This window comes from Schistocerca cancellata, chromosome 4, assembly GCF_023864275.1.
Source record: "Schistocerca cancellata isolate TAMUIC-IGC-003103 chromosome 4, iqSchCanc2.1, whole genome shotgun sequence".
Classification (NCBI taxonomy): Eukaryota; Metazoa; Arthropoda; class Insecta; order Orthoptera; family Acrididae; genus Schistocerca; species Schistocerca cancellata.
This window is the reverse complement of record NC_064629.1, coordinates 881,053,991-881,070,343: the sequence shown is the minus strand read 5'-3', so window position 1 is coordinate 881,070,343 and position 16,353 is coordinate 881,053,991. Positions and strand designations below refer to the sequence as shown.

At 44.1% G+C, this 16,353-nt stretch overlaps 1 protein-coding gene across 1 annotated transcript in view; it reads left to right on the top strand.

The window, feature by feature from the left end:
- LOC126185038 (dihydropyrimidine dehydrogenase [NADP(+)]) overlaps positions 1-16,353 on the top strand; it is a 330,209-nt gene that overhangs the window by 153,575 nt on the left and 160,281 nt on the right. The window contains exon 7 of the mRNA XM_049927785.1: positions 15,477-15,627. Coding sequence (XP_049783742.1) covers positions 15,477-15,627 — 151 coding nt within the window. The remainder of the gene's footprint in view (positions 1-15,476; positions 15,628-16,353) is intronic.

Here is a 16,353-nt window from a genome sequence, read left to right as displayed (position 1 = left end):
AATTTGTTCCGTCACCTTATTCTCGATTATCGGAGCAACTGATTCTCCTACACTTCTTTCGATTCTGCTAATTTCGGAATAAAAACGAGTATTTATGCTCGCAATTTCCGCCTGAACGCCTATCATTTCCTGTTTAAGATTACCGATTTCGGTATTAATTACAACAATATCTTCTTTGATTTTATCAACTTTTGTGTTATCAACTCCAACATTGATGTTAACAACATTAATAGCTTTGTTCTGACTGTCTAGCTTTCGTTCAATTTTTTCAGACTGAGCTTCTTGCTTGGCCGATTGACTCTTGATTTCGTTAATCAAAACATTCAATAAATCAGTTAAATTCCCGGAAACTACCGGTTTTACTTCCATAGCGGCTTCCTCTTTAATTGTCCCCTCGTATTCGTCATCAAGGGATTCACATTTGATTTTCACTTCCGATTCCGAAACATTTTCTAAAGTTTGGAATTCCATTTCTGCTCTTTGTTGCGTTACGGCGGTCGCGTCTTTCATGCTAACCGCCTGCCCCTGAACAATGGGTACCGCGGTGCGCTTTTCCCACTGTTCGACCGATTGTTCTGTGTCCAAGTCTACCAAATTTTGGTAATTGTTGCCCTCACTCATTTTAATAATTTTCAATATAAATGCCAAATCTCAAATCTAATTAGGATTACTCCCACTACTTATTCTCGCTGACGTAACGGCCTGTACGTAACCAGTACTTTGTTATGAGATCTGCACAATGCAAAATTCGTGCCCAGAACAACCTCAAATCCGAAGATAGTCCTGTCACCAGGTCGCCACGTGTAACCTCCCCCTCTCTTATCGACCTTAATGACAGTGAAAAATTAAACCGCGTGTACCTAATGGGAATTTTGGAATAGCAATCGTCACCGAAGTTAACCTGTCGGTAAAGAGGGAGGAAAGGGTTACATCTGAATGAAAGGAAAAATGCTAATGAAACTGGTGGAAATTAATTTTGAAATAGGGGTAAAGTTAATAAAGAAAATAAATGTGCGGTCGTTACATTAACAATCAACTAGCGGTAATTAGATATTTGAGATCTGGGGGAAATTACGGTCACCAGTCCTAAGGACAATTACTATAGTAACTGAAAAAGAAAGATTATTACACATATAATTAGCACTAGAAGCGTGGCAACTGAAGGTTGACAAGTGTAGTGTGAAAACTGAAAGTTTGTCAGAAGTGGTAAATTTCGCTACACTCTGACTTAATTTAGCAAAAGAATTAATAAAACAGGAAAATCGAAAGTTAATTTAGTGACTGAAGTTAATAGCGAGCTTTCTTTCTGAAGCACATCGAAATTCAGTAAAATACAGTTAGTCTTGGACTACCTCAACAATCATTTCTAAAGCTACTTGAATCTACGCAATTTAGAAAGAAGAGATTTAACTTTGAACTTGAATTAAATGATTCTGAACAATTAACTATAGTAAAATTTAGTATGTACCAAGCTGAGCTGCAGTCACAGGTAAGCTAAAATATGGTAACAAAACTCGCACTCTTAATTTGTGCTTGTGTAATCTAAGTATTGTAGCCAGCTATGAATACTTTAACTGAACTTTGAAATTAAAGCAGTGAAATGCTATAATATTAATTTAATGCTGGCGTTTGAATTTCAACGACACTCGGGTTCATTCCGGAAAAGGAAGGGACCCTGCTTGGCAATGCAATTGGGACAATGAGCAACAAAGGTTCATGCTAAGTTGCTGTAATTATAGTTACGAAAATGGTACAGTTTGAAAGGCTGAGGTCGCCCATACAGTTCTAAAACTTTACTTGCTTCCAGTCTTCCTTGTTGGTTAATTGAAGGTTTGAAGCCGTCGATCGAGGAGGTGACGACAGTCACTCATTGTCGGCCGTCGCTGTTGCAGAAGCTGGATGTTGGCGCGCATTCTTCTCGACACGGTCACCAGGCGAAACGGGCTCTTGATGTGCGCCAGCTAATGCTTCCCGTCCGCGACACCATGTCAGAAACTACACCCCTGGAAATTGAAATAAGAACACCGTGAATTCATTGTCCCAGGAAGGGGAAACTTTATTGACACATTCCTGGGGTCAGATACATCACATGATCACACTGACAGAACCACAGGCACATAGACACAGGCAACAGAGCATGCACAATGTCGGCACTAGTACAGTGTATATCCACCTTTCGCAGCAATGCAGGCTGCTATTCTCCCATGGAGACGATCGTAGAGATGCTGGATGTAGTCCTGTGGAACGGCTTGCCATGCAATTTCCACCTGGCGCCTCAGTTGGACCAGCGTTCGTGCTGGACGTGCAGACCGCGTGAGACGACGCTTCATCCAGTCCCAAACATGCTCAATGGGGGACAGATCCGGAGATCTTGCTGGCCAGGGTAGTTGACTTACACCTTCTAGAGCACGTTGGGTGGCACGGGATACATGCGGACGTGCATTGTCCTGTTGGAATAGCAAGTTCCCTTGCCGGTCTAGGAATGGTAGAACGATGGGTTCGATGACGGTTTGGATGTACCGTGCACTATTCAGTGTCCCCTCGACGATCACCAGTGGTGTACGGCCAGTGTAGGAGATCGCTCCCCACACCATGATGCCGGGTGTTGGCCCTGTGTGCCTCGGTCGTATGCAGTCCTGATTGTGGCGCTCACCTGCACGGCTCCAAACACGCATACGACCATCATTGGCACCAAGGCAGAAGCGACTCTCATCGCTGAAGACGACACGTCTCCATTCGTCCCTCCATTCACGCCTGTCGCGACACCACTGGAGGCGGGCTGCACGATGTTGGGGCGTGAGCGGAAGACGGCCTAACGGTGTGCGGGACCGTAGCACAGCTTCATGGAGACGGTTGCGAATGGTCCTCGCCGATACCCCAGGAGCAACAGTGTCCCTAATTTGCTGGGAAGTGGCGGTACGGTCCGCTACGGCACTGCGTAGGATCCTACGGTCTTGGCGTGCATCCGTGCGTCGCTGCGGTCCGGTCCCAGGTCGACGGGCACGTGCACCTTCCGCCGAACACTGGCGACAACATCGATGTACTGTGGAGACCTCACGCCCCACGTGTTGAGTAATTCGGCGGTACGTCCATCCGGCCTCCCGCATGCCCACTATACGCACTCGCTCAAAGTCCGTCAACTGCACATACGGTTCACGTCCACGCTGTCGCGGCATGCTACCAGTGTTAAAGACTGCGATGGAGCTCCGTATGCCACGGCAAACTGGCTGACACTGACGGCGGCGGTGCACAAATGCTGCGCAGCTAGCGCCATTCGACGGCCAACACCGCGGTTCCTGGTGTGTCCGCTGTGCCGTGCGTGTGATCATTGCTTGTACAGCCCTCTCGCAGTGTCCAGAGCAAGTATGGTGGGTCTGACACACCGGTGTCAATGTGTTCTTTTTTCCATTTCCAGGAGTGTATCATCGCAAGTCGAGCGCAATTACATGCTGCCAAACCCCGAAAGCGCGGCAACTCGCGGGAGCTTCACACAACACACCTGCTCCACTCGCTACTCCAGCCAGACCCTCTCTATCTGCCCGCGCTCCACGCGACCGAGTTAACACTACCAAAGATCCTACACACTTTGATTCTTCACACGACCTATCGATGTAATCGTTCGATAGCAGTTTTCCCTAGGCAAGACCCAGCATAAAAATACAAATAATATTTAAGAAACGAACCAATTATATACTCCTGGAAATTGAAATTAGAACACCGTGAATTCATTGTCCCAGGAACGGGAAACTTTATTGACACATTCCTGGGGTCAGATACATCACATGATCACACTGACAGAACCACAGGCACATAGACACAGGCAACAGAGCATGCACAATGTCGGCACTAGTACAGTGTATATCCACCTTTCGCAGCAATGCAGGCTGCTATTCTCCCATGGAGACGATCGTAGAGATGCTGGATGTAGTCCTGTGGAACGGCTTGCCATGCCATTTCCACCTGGCGCCTCAGTTGGACCAGCGTTCGTGCTGGACGTGCAGACCGCGTGAGACGACGCTTCATCCAGTCCCAAACATGCTCAATGGGGGACAGATCCGGAGATCTTGCTGGCCAGGGTAGTTGACTTACACCTTCTAGAGCACGTTGGGTGGCACGGGATACATGCGGACGTGCATTGTCCTGTTGGAACAGCAAGTTCCCTTGCCGGTCTAGGAATGGTAGAACAATGGGTTCGATGACGGTTTGGATGTACCGTGCACCATTCAGTGTCCCCTCGACGATCACCAGTGGTGTACGGCCAGTGTAGGAGATCGCTCCCCACACCATGATGCCGGGTGTTGGCCCTGTGTGCCTCGGTCGTATGCAGTCCTGATTGTGGCGCTCACCTGCACGGCGCCAAACACGCATACGACCATCATTGGCACCAAGGCAGAAGCGACTCTCATCGCTGAAGACGACACGTCTCCATTCGTCCCTCCATTCACGCCTGTCGCGACACCACTGGAGGCGGGCTGCACGATGTTGGGGCGTGAGCGGAAGACGGCCTAACGGTGCGCGGGACCGTAGCCCAGCTTCATGGAGACGGTTGCGAATGGTCCTCGCCGATACCCCAGGAGCAACAGAGTCCCTAATTTGCTGGGAAGTGGCGGTGCGGTCCCCTGCGGCACTGCGTAGGATCCTACGGTGTTGGCGTGCATCCGTGCGTCGCTGCGGTCCGGTCCCAGGTCGACGGGCACGTGCACCTTCCGCCGACCACTGGCGACAACATCGATGTACTGTGGAGACCTCACGCCCCACGTGTTGAGCAATTCGGCGGTACGTCCACCCGGCCTCCCGCATGCCCACTATACGCCCTCGCTCAAAGTCCGTCAACTGCACATACGGTTCACGTCCACGCTGTCGCGGCATGCTACCAGTGTTAAAGACTGCGATGGAGCTCCGTATGCCACGGCAAACTGGCTGACACTGACGGCGGCGGTGCACAAATGCTGCGCAGCTAGCGCCATTCGACGGCCAACACCGCGGTTCCTGGTGTGTCCGCTGTGCCGTGCGTGTGATCATTGCTTGTACAGCCCTCTCGCAGTGTCCGGAGCAAGTATGGTGGGTCTGACACACCGGTGTCAATGTGTTCTTTTTTCCATTTCCAGGAGTGTACATCGAGATAAATGCATAAATATATATATATATATATATATATATATATATATATATATATATATATATATATATATATACAAATAGTAAAACAATTACAATATGTAAAGACACAGAAATGTCATATATTCAGGTAACAAAAATAAGGCAAACAAATTTATAGTACAATAGATGGAAATAGGAGGATATGCATTTCCGGCGTTACAGCCCTTTAAATGAAGAGTCAAGCTGCACTCTGAATTCTTTCACATATATTTTACGAAATGAGAATGACTATAAAATCAGAGGAACTGAGTATTACATCAACAAATAAATGTGTACTCTGCAAACGACTGTGAAGTGCGTGATGGTACTCCCCATTGCACAGGTTATTAGGGCCTCTTCCCGTTCCATTCACCTACGTAGCGGGGGAAGAATGATTGTTTACAAGCCGCTGTTTGCACTGTGATTAGTCTGATCTTGTCTTCACGATCCTTACGGTAGCGATATGTAGAGGGCTGTAGTATATTTCTGTAATATGTTTCTTCACATTTTGTAAGTAGACTTTAAGGGGTAGTTTGCGTCTGTCTTCAAGCGTCTGTTCTTTGACAATCTCCCTGACGCTCTCCCGTTGGTCATATAAACCTGTGGCGGTTCGTGCTGCTCTTCCTTGCATACTTTCAACACCCCCAATTATGTCCCATTTGGTATGGGTCCCACACACTTGAGCAATAGTTTAGGACGTGTTACGCGAAAGTTTTTTTAGCACTCTCCATTGTAGTCTCATTGGATTCTCCCAGTATCCTACCAATGAACCGAACTCTACTACATGTTTTACCTACGACTGAGCCAACTTAATCGTTTCATTTCATATCTCTAAAAATTATTACACGCGGTTATTTGTTTAAGTTGACTGATTCTAGTTGTACCTCTTTGATGTTGTAGTACTAGGATACACAGCTTTTTCGGTTTGTGAAGTGCGCAGTTTTACATTTCTGAGCATTTAAAACAACTTGTCAGTCTTTTCGCGACTTTGAAATCTTACCACTATCTGACCGAATAATTATGCAGCATTTTTCAAACCGTATTTCATTTTAGATAACTACATTATAGACAAAAATTATGAGATTACTATCAATGTTGTCACTAACAATGTCAGTATAGAAAGGGGGATCAGCGATCATGATCTCATTATAGCAACTACGATTACAAAAGTTAATAAATCGGTGGAAGGACTAGGAGAGTATTTCTGCTAGACAGCGCAGATAAGTAGTTATTAACATCTCACTTAGACAGTGTATTGGCATCACTTAGTTCCAGTAAGACAGCTGTATAGGTATAATAGGCAAAGTTTAAACAGATTGTAAATCGTGGTCGGGAGTATTATGTGCCTAGTAAGTGGATAAAGGATGGAAAAGACCCACCATGGTTTATGCTGAGGAAGCAGAGACTGTTGCACTCTAGGTTCCAAAGGAGACGCACAAATGACGACAAGCTAAGGTTACTAGAGATTCTTGCGTCTGTGAAAAGATTTATGCGCGAAGCATACAACAACTACCACCGTCTCACCATAGCAAAAGATCTGACAGAGAACTCGAGAAAAATCTGGTCATATATAAAACTTCTCAGAAGACAAATAGGGGTAATGCAGGAGTAGGTTTAATAATGAATAGGAAAATAGGAATGCTGGTAAGCTACTACAAACAGCATAGTGAACGCATTATTGTGGCCAAGATAGACACGAAGCCCACGCCTACTACAGTAGTACAAGTTTATATGCCAACTAGCTCTGCAGATGACGAAGAAATTGAAGAAATGTATGATGATATAAAAGACATTATTCAGATAGTGAAGGGAGACGAAAATTTAATAGTCATGGGTGACTGGAATTCGAGTGTAGGAAAAGGGAGAGAAGGAAACGTAGTAGGTGAATATGGATTGGGGCTAAGAAATGAAAGAGGAAGCCGGCTGGTAGAATTTTGCACAGAGCACAACTTAATTATAGCTAACACTTGGTTTAAGAATCATGATAGAAGGTTGTATACATGGAAGAACCCTGGAGGTACTAAAAGGTATCAGATAGATTATATAATGGTAAGACAGAGATTTAGGAACCAGGTTTTAAATTGTAAGACATTTCCAGGGGCAGATGTGGACTCTGACCACAATCTATTGGTTATGACCTGTAGATTAAAACTGAAGAAACTGCAAAAAGGTGCGAATTTAAGGAGATGAGACCTGGATAAACTGAAAGAACGAGAGGTAGTACAGAGTTTTAGGGAGAGCATAAGGGAACAATTGACAGGAATGAGGGAAAGAAATACAGTAGAAGTAGAATGGGTAGCTTTGAGGGATGAAGTAGTGAAGGCAGCAGAGGATCAAGTAGGTAAAAAGACCAGGGCTCTTAGAAATCCTTGGATAACAGAAGAAATATTGAATTTAATTGATGAAAGGAGAAAATATAAAAATGCAGTTAATGAAGCAGGCAAAAAGGAATACAAACGTATCAAAAATGAGATCGACAGGAAGTGCAAAATGGCTAAGCAGGGATGGCTAGAGGACAAATGTAAGGATGTAGAGGCTTATCTCACTAGGGGTAAGATAGATACTGCCTACAGGAAAATTAAAGATACCTTTGGAGATAAGAGAACCACTTGTATGAACATCAAGAGCTCAGATGGAAACCCAGTTCTAAGCACAGAAGGGAAAGCAGAAAGGTGGAAGGAGTATATAGAGGGTTTATACAAGGGCGATGTACTTGAGGACAATATTATGGAAATGGAAGAGGATGTAGATGAAGATCAAATGGGAGATATGATACTGCGTGAAGAGTTTGACAGAGCACTGAAAGACCTGAGTCGAAACAAGGCCCCCGGACTAGACAACATGCCATTGGAACTACTGACGGCCTTGGGAGAGCCAGTCCTCACAAAACTCTACCATCTGGTGAGCAAGATGTATGAAACAGGCGAAATACCCTCAGACTTCAAGAAGAATATAATAATTCCAATCCCAAAGAAAGCAGGTGTTGACAGATGTGAAAATTACCGAACAATCAGTTTAATAAGCCACAGCTGCAAAATACTAACACGAATTCTTTACAGACGAATGGAAAAACTAGTAGAAGCCGACCTCGGGGAAGATCAGTTTGGATTCCGTAGAAATACTGGAACACGTGAGGCAATACTGACCTTACGACTTATCTTAGAAGAAAGATTAAGGAAAGGCAAACCTACGTTTCTAGCATTTGTAGACTTAGAGAAAGCTTTTGACAATGTTGACTGGAATACTCTCTTTCAAATTCTAAAGGTGGCAGGGGTAAAATACAGGGAGCGAAAGGCTATTTACAATTTGTACAGAAACCAGATGGCAGTTATAAGAGTCGAGGGACATGAAAGGAAAGTAGTGGTTGGGAAGGGAGTGAGACAGGGTTGTAGCCTTTCCCTGATGCTATTCAATCTGTACATTGAGCAAGCAGTAAAGGAAACAAAAGAAAAATTCGGAGTAGGTATTAAAATCTATGGAGGAGAAATAAAAACCTTGAGGTTTGCCGATGACATTGTAATTCTGTCAGAGACAGCAAAGGACCTGGAAGAGCAGTTGAACGGAATGGACAGTGTCTTGAAAGGAGGATATAAGATGAACATCAACAAAAGCAAAACGAGGATAGTGGAATGTAGTCGAATTAAGTCGGGTGATGCTGAGGGAATTAGATAAGGAAATGAGACACTTAAAGTAGTAAATGAGTTTTGCTATTTGGGGAGCAAAATAACTGATGATGGTCGAAATAGAGAGGATATAAAATGTAGACTGGCAATGGCAAGGAAAGCGTTTCTGAAGAAGAGAAATTTGTTAACATCGAGTATAGATTTAAGTGTCAGGAAGTCATTTCTGAAAGTATTTGTATGGAGTGTAGCCATGTATGGAAGTGAAACATGGACGGTAAATTGTTTGGACAAGAAGAGAATAGAAGCTTTCGAAATGTGGTGCTACAGAAGAATGCTTAAGATTAGATGGGTAGATCACATAACTAATAAGGAAGTATTGAATAGGATTGGGGAGAAGAGAAGTTTGTGGTACAAATTGACCAGAAGAAGCGATCGGTTGGTAGGACATGTTCTGAGGCATCAAGGGATCACCAATTTAATATTGGAGGGCAGCGTGGAGGGTAAAAATCGTAGGGGGAGACCAAGAGATGAATACACTAAGCAGATTCAGAAGGATGTAGGTTGCAGTAGGTACTGGGAGATGAAGAAGCTTGCACAGGATAGAGTAGCATGGAGAGCTGCATCAAACCAGTCTCAGGACTGAAGACCACAACAACAACAACAACAACAAGACTTCCATTCAGTCCCCTGTTGACCAGTCTGGTGTGGCAGTTGAAGATAGCAAAAAGAAATCCGGAGTTTTAAATTTCACGTTCAAGAAATCGTTCACAAAGGAAAACCGTACAAACATATCGTCATTTGAGCATCGGACAGACTTCCCTATGGACGACATAAATAAGCATACTTGGCGTAAAGAAACACTCAAATACTTGAAAACAAATAAACCACCAGATCCGGATGGAGTCACAGTTCGATTTTAAAAGGAGTACTCTACGCATTAGCCCCTTACATAGCTTACATTTATCGTGAGTCTCTCGCCCAAGACAAAGTCCCAAGCGACTGGAAAAAAGCGCAGGTGACACCAGTATATAAGAAAGGTAAAAGAAAGGACCCTAACTTCTGTTTGCTGCAGAATCCTTGATCACATTCTCATTTCGAACATAATAAACTTTTTTGAGACTCAGAAGGTTATGTCTACAGATCTTCCCGGGAAACAATATTGAAAAAATTTATAGAACCGGCATTTGAAGCTGACTGCAGAATGATTCAACTGCCGGCAACATACATCATGCGTAAGGACCACAAAGATAAGATACGAGAAATTAGGGCTCATACGTAGGCGTACAGACAGTTGTTTTTCCCTCGCTCTTGGCATTAATTGACAGAGTTGTTGGATGTCCTCCTTAGGGATATTGTGCCAAATTCTGTCCAATTGGCGCGCTAGATCGTCCGTGTCCATACTGCTCTAAACGTTCTCAGATGGGGAGTGAACTATCGAACTTGCTCGCCAAGATAAGGTCTAGCAAGCACGAAGACAAGCAGTAGAAACCCTCTCCGTGTGCAGGTAAGACCAGACCATTATCTTGTAAGACCAGAATGGCTTCTCATGAAGGACAACAAAAGAGGGCGTAGAATATCGTGGTGCTATAAGAGTGCCGAGAAGAACAACCAAAGGTGTCCTGATGTGAGAAGAAATCACACCTCAGACCATCACTCCTAGCTGTAGAGCGACAGGTTGGTATCCCATTGCTGTCTGGGGCTTTTCCAGACTAGTCTTTGCTGATCATCGGGGCTCACTTCGAAGAGAGATTCATCACTGAAAACAATTCTACTCCAGTCAATGAGATTACAGGCCGAAGCTGTGTCTGGAGACGCCGCAGACAGCGGTAGGCTCAAATGGCTCTGAGCACTATGGGACTTAACATCTATGGTCATGAGTCCCCTAGAACTTAAAACTACTTAAACCTAACTAACCTAAGGACAGCACACAACACCCAGCCATCACGAGGCAGAGAAAATCCCTGACCCCGCCGGGAATACAGCGGTAGGAGGTTAACCTGACTGTAACCAATCATACGGCTCGACAACCAGTAATGTTGGTCTGGGGGTGCCATCTCTTTCCATAGCAGGACCCCTTTACTTTTATGTGCAGGACCTTTACAGCACAGGGGTTCGTCGACTATATTCTACTCCCCGTCTTGCTCCCCTTCATGGTAAGCCATCCTGAGCCTACATTTCAGCAAGATACTGCCCGCCCGCACACAGTGAGAGTTTCCACTGCTTTTCCAGTATAGTAGCCGGATATCTCCCCAATTGAGAACTTTTTGACCATTATGGGCAGGGCCCTCCAACCCTCTCGGAATTTTGACGACCTAATACGCCAATTGGACGGAATTTAACACGATATCCCTCACGAGGGCATTCAACAACTCTACCGATTAATGCCGAGCCGAACAGCTGCTTGCATAATTGCCAGAGGTGGTTCAACGCGTTATTGTATTTCCCAACTTGCTAAGCTCTTCGTTTTGAATAAGTCACATCACATCTTCCGATCTCCAAACGCGCCGTGAGTGTTGAGGCAATCATCGCACCGACGCACTGGGTTGAAGATACCGTTTTGATCAAACACCGTTTCCTGACGCTCGAAGAAATCTGTAACTGCTTGCTGCACATCCTCGTCCGACAGAAATCGTCGACCCTTCAAGGATTTTTTCAAGGGATCTAAGGGGTGATAATCCCATGGGGAGAGATCAGGACTATACGGCGGGTGCTCGAGTGTCCTCCAATTGAGTTGGCGTAACTTCTGCGTTACGACATTTGCGATACAGGGACGTGCGTTATCAAGAAGCAACAGCACCCCTCGTCGCAATATTTCACGATAGTGGTATTTGACAAACATGCTACCCTATACACATTCTTCATTCTCCGATGGATGTCTACCGATGTTTGTCCTCCGGCAGCCAAGAAAAGAATTATAGCACATTGGTCTCGTTTGGACGCATTTGGTAATAAGGCAGCCAAAGCCCATGTCGCCGAATTTTTCGCACACACGTCGGAAAGACACGAATACCACACTAATCCCTTGCCTGCATGTCGGTGCTTATATACCCCCATCAGAGTCGCGCTATGTTGCATATACGCAAGCGCGCTATGTTGCATATACGCAAGCAGCAACACCCTCAAACAGACACATTTTGATCGCCCGAGATATTTCCCGGACCCGTTTTGTTCTGAAATGTATTCCTGAAATCCGGCTTACCTGCAATAAGTATAGATGTATTATCTAAAGAGACATGAAATTCTTTGCCAGACAGGGACTCGAACCCGGATTTCCCGCTTGTCGCGGGCAGTCGCCTTACCATTTGGATATCCGAGCTCGCTTCCCAGACCGTCTCATATGTCGCTTTAGGAAGTATATCTATTCAAGAATCCTCAGGAAACGTAGTCCACTCACAATGGAGGTAACTTACACAGCCCTCGTACTGACAGCACTTGAATATTGCTCGTCAGTCTGGGATCCGTAACATATACGAGTTGACACATACGAGTCGTAGTATTGATAAAGGAAATAGGAAAGATCCAAAGAAAAGCGGTGTCTTTCGTTACAGGTTCCTTTAGTAAGCGCGAAAGCGCCACGGACATTCTCAGCCAACTCCAGCGGCAGAAGCTGCAAGAGAGGCGTCCTACATCATGGTGTCGTATTCTGTTAAAATTCCGAGAGTGTACATTGTTTGAAGAATCAACCAATACATTGCTTCCTTCTACCTACATCTCGTGGACAGACTATGAAGGTAAAATTAGAGAGATTCGAACTGACACGGAGGTTTACCAGCAATCATTCTTCCCGCGAACCATTCGGGACTGAAGCAGGAGAAGAAAAAAGTGACCGTAAGATGGGCTGCGGAGTAAAGATGTAAATGTAGGTGTAGATTTAGGTGAAGGAATTTGCTCAAAATTGCGACACGAAAGAGATCTGAGAAGAGAGAATCAGCAAAAAGTGGGATAGCAAAAGGCAGTTATTTCTTCACGGAGTCTGACGTAACAGTACCTGTGGCCTATTTCTGATTTATAGGAAGAGAACAGAACATCTGTTAAGTGATATTCACTTGTAATTATATAGGACCAAAGAGTGTCTTTTGAAAGTAATGACGTAAGATTCAGTGTCAACTACGTCGTTCGTTAAATTCGTTAAATACGTTCCCTTTTGCTTTAGATCACTTTTGAATGGACGACGTTAGACTAAATAAATTAGAGTTGTTGTAGATTATAGATGTGTGAGTTTTATGCCATAGTCTGAGACATGTGCCCTTGTCGAATGTTTCATCTCCCAATGCTGGCAACAATCTCAGAGGCTATAAAGACGTAATAAGTTGCTTTTAGAAATCAGAAAAGCCCAGCAAGCTGATTTGTTTATACATATGTAACCGCCCAACGCCCAGGTGGTGACGTCATCCGACCTCTGCTACAGATCGCGAATGAGGCGAAAACAGGAAGAAATGAACAAGTTTGATTATCCCTTGTTTTGAACCTTGTTTGTAGATTTTAAAGGTCAGAATTTTAGAATTTAATTTGTCACAATTACTTTCTACTCTGAATAATTTTTACTGGGAGAACAATAGCCAGTCCAAAGGAAGGACTGAAAGATTTTTGAGTGAGCGTCTGATAAGGGCCAATTAGTTACTTCCTCGAAATCATGGGATCAGGAGGAACTGATGACCTTCTATCAACGTATTAACTGAAACTAATATTTACAAACTACTAGCGAAGTTATCATATTTGTTCCAGAGCGCAGTAGAATATTTGCAGAGTTATTAGACATGCTCGGGGCAAACAACATCAGTGAGCGCACAGCTAAATCGGCGCGCTGCAACAGCAAGTCACGTTATGACGAAGTACCGTCTGTTTCGCTCACTGATTGCTCACTGAGGCCCAATTCATAGTCTGCACGCCACTCTGGACCAAATGAGTAACAGATGTCCGCCTGTACGAACCGTCTCGTATCGTTCAGAAACAATACATTCGTACACGAAGAATCTGCCCAAAATGTCTGCTGCACTGACCACCGAAATCATAATTATTCTACATTTATTGCTTCACAGCGAATCTGAAGATCATCTAGATATTTCTGAACGGACGGTAGCCATCAGGCCGGCCGGGGTGGCCGAGCGGTTCTAGGCGCTTCAGTCTGGAACCGCGTGATCGCTATGGTCGCAGGTTCGAATCCTGCCTCGGGCATGGGTGTGTGTGAAGTCCTTAGGTTAGTTATATTTAAGTAGTTCTAAGTTCTAGGGGACTCATGACCCCAGCTGTTAAGTCCCATAGTGCTCAGAGCCATTTGAACCATTTGTGGTGTTGATCTTACCCGCTTACTCCGATTTCCAATCCTGAATTAATCAAGTTGCTTCATTCACGACATGGAGTGCTATTTATATGGCTACTTAAATAAATTTGCATACTTGTAATTAAATTATTAAAGTAATTAAACTAATAATTTTCCAGCTCCGTTTTTTTTCTAAACGGTTAGGAAGGGCTTGGGCTGGTGGCGACCCTGAATTTCCGAATTTTTATCATTATTTGTGTGAGAGAAGCAGCTAGAAATGAGAGATAACGTATGTGGCTCTATGATGGTTCAAATGGCTCTGAGCACTATGGGACTTAACATCTTAGGTCATCAGTACCCTAGAACTTAGAACTACTTAAACCTAACTAACCGAAGGACATCACACAACACCCAGCCATCACGAGGCAGAGAAAATCCCTGACCCCGCCGGGAATCGAACCCGGGAACCCGGGCGTGGGAAGCGAGAACGCTACCGCACGACCACGAGATATGGGCTGGCTGTATGACAAACGTCGTAAAGATAGTAATATGTTACAATACTATGTTACTTGGTAGTGACACATCATGCGAAAGTTGCTTTCGTCATTAAGTTTTGCCCACCAGCGTACTTTACTAAATTATATTCTCTTGTCTCCACTATTTTTGCTTGTTGAAATTTTCTGAAACAGCAGAGCAATAGACCAAACCGAAGAAGACGTAATTTTTTTCATTACAGAGAAATTATCGATAGTAAAGGCTGTTACTACGGAAATAACAATAGCTGTTTCATCTCCCTTGACTGCCTATAAGAAGATGACAGAGCTACCACATTCTAATAACTAGTCAACAGGTGCAAAACAAACATGCACATATAATAAACCGAGCGAGGTGGCGCAGTGGTTAGCACACTGGACTCGCATTCGGGAAGACGACGGTTCAATCCCGTCTCCAGCCATCCTGATTTAGGTTTTCCGTGATTTCCCTAAATCGCTTCAGGCAAATGCCGGGATGGTTCCTTTGAAAGGGCACGGCCGATTTCCTTCCCCATCCTTCCCTAACCCGAGCTTGTGCTCCGTCTCTAATGACCTCGTTGTCGACGGGACGTTAAACAACACTCACCCCCTCACATATAATAATATTGTTGTTTACGTTACCTTCTTTAGAGCTAATGCTAATTAATGCACTAGAAACACAGAAGAAATCTCACCTAGATTTGCATGTTATCTCTGTCGGTCCACTCAATCTTTGGCCTTTAGCGCATCATCTCTCACGTCTTCTAGCTGCAAATCATTTACTTTCCTTTTCCGTAGCTGTTACGTCCGAAGCAGCAATCATCGCAGCACTAATTAATTAAAATCTTAGAACTGTGTAGATCTTAAAGCTTTTTTCTTGGACACGACAATTGCTCTTACTTGAGTTACAATTAAGGCCAATTTTCGTCGAATATGTTGCAGAAACTGAAATCTGATGGATACGAAGTGATTTTCCTGGGCATCGGTCTTCCACACCCTAAATTGAGCCCCATATTTGAGGGTCTCACGGCGGATATGGGTTTCTTCACTTCAAAAGACTTCCTCCCTGCAGTTTCCAAGGGAAGTAAACCAGGTCAGTTCTTCATTTCATATTTCTAAACCATACACTGGCTATTATCAAGATATATATCACAAGTAAAAAAGAGCCTTTTGTAACTGTGTTACCTGCTCATGTAAGGAGAAACTGAGTGGTGTTCAATTTCAGCACGATCAATACACCTCAGGATTCAGTAATATCAACCAAATATCTCACTGAAAGATCCTAAATCTGTAAGAAGTCGCGTGAATACATAAAATCAGCATCAGGGAGAACATTGAAATGCCTCTGTCTATAATGAGAATTGCGGCGAGGTGAGGCACATCTTTCAGAGAAGCCCAATACAAGACACTCGTGGACAAACTGGAGTCTCTGTGATTCCCATCATTTGGGACGGAAGCTTGAGAGCAAAAGAATCCTGAGATGTCGTGCTAAAGTTGCAAACATCATTTTCAGTCAGTTTAAGAATTATGTAGAGATTTTCAGGGAACTTACATGGAAACAAACAAAATACGACTATTTTCTCGTTAAAAGCAGCTGAATAAATTAAGAAAGTTAGTATAGACTGTATAACGATTTTTCTGTTTTGTGTTTCTCTTCCATTACGTTAAAGTAAATTGTCGAATTGCCCACACCTGCATTGTTATTTGTGAATCTTGACTGTTTTTGCTGCTCAGGTAGATACTGATCCTCACATTTTCGTTTGTGCCATTACTGAATGACGTTTTCAGACATGAGTTCTTATACTAGGTTTTTTCATCC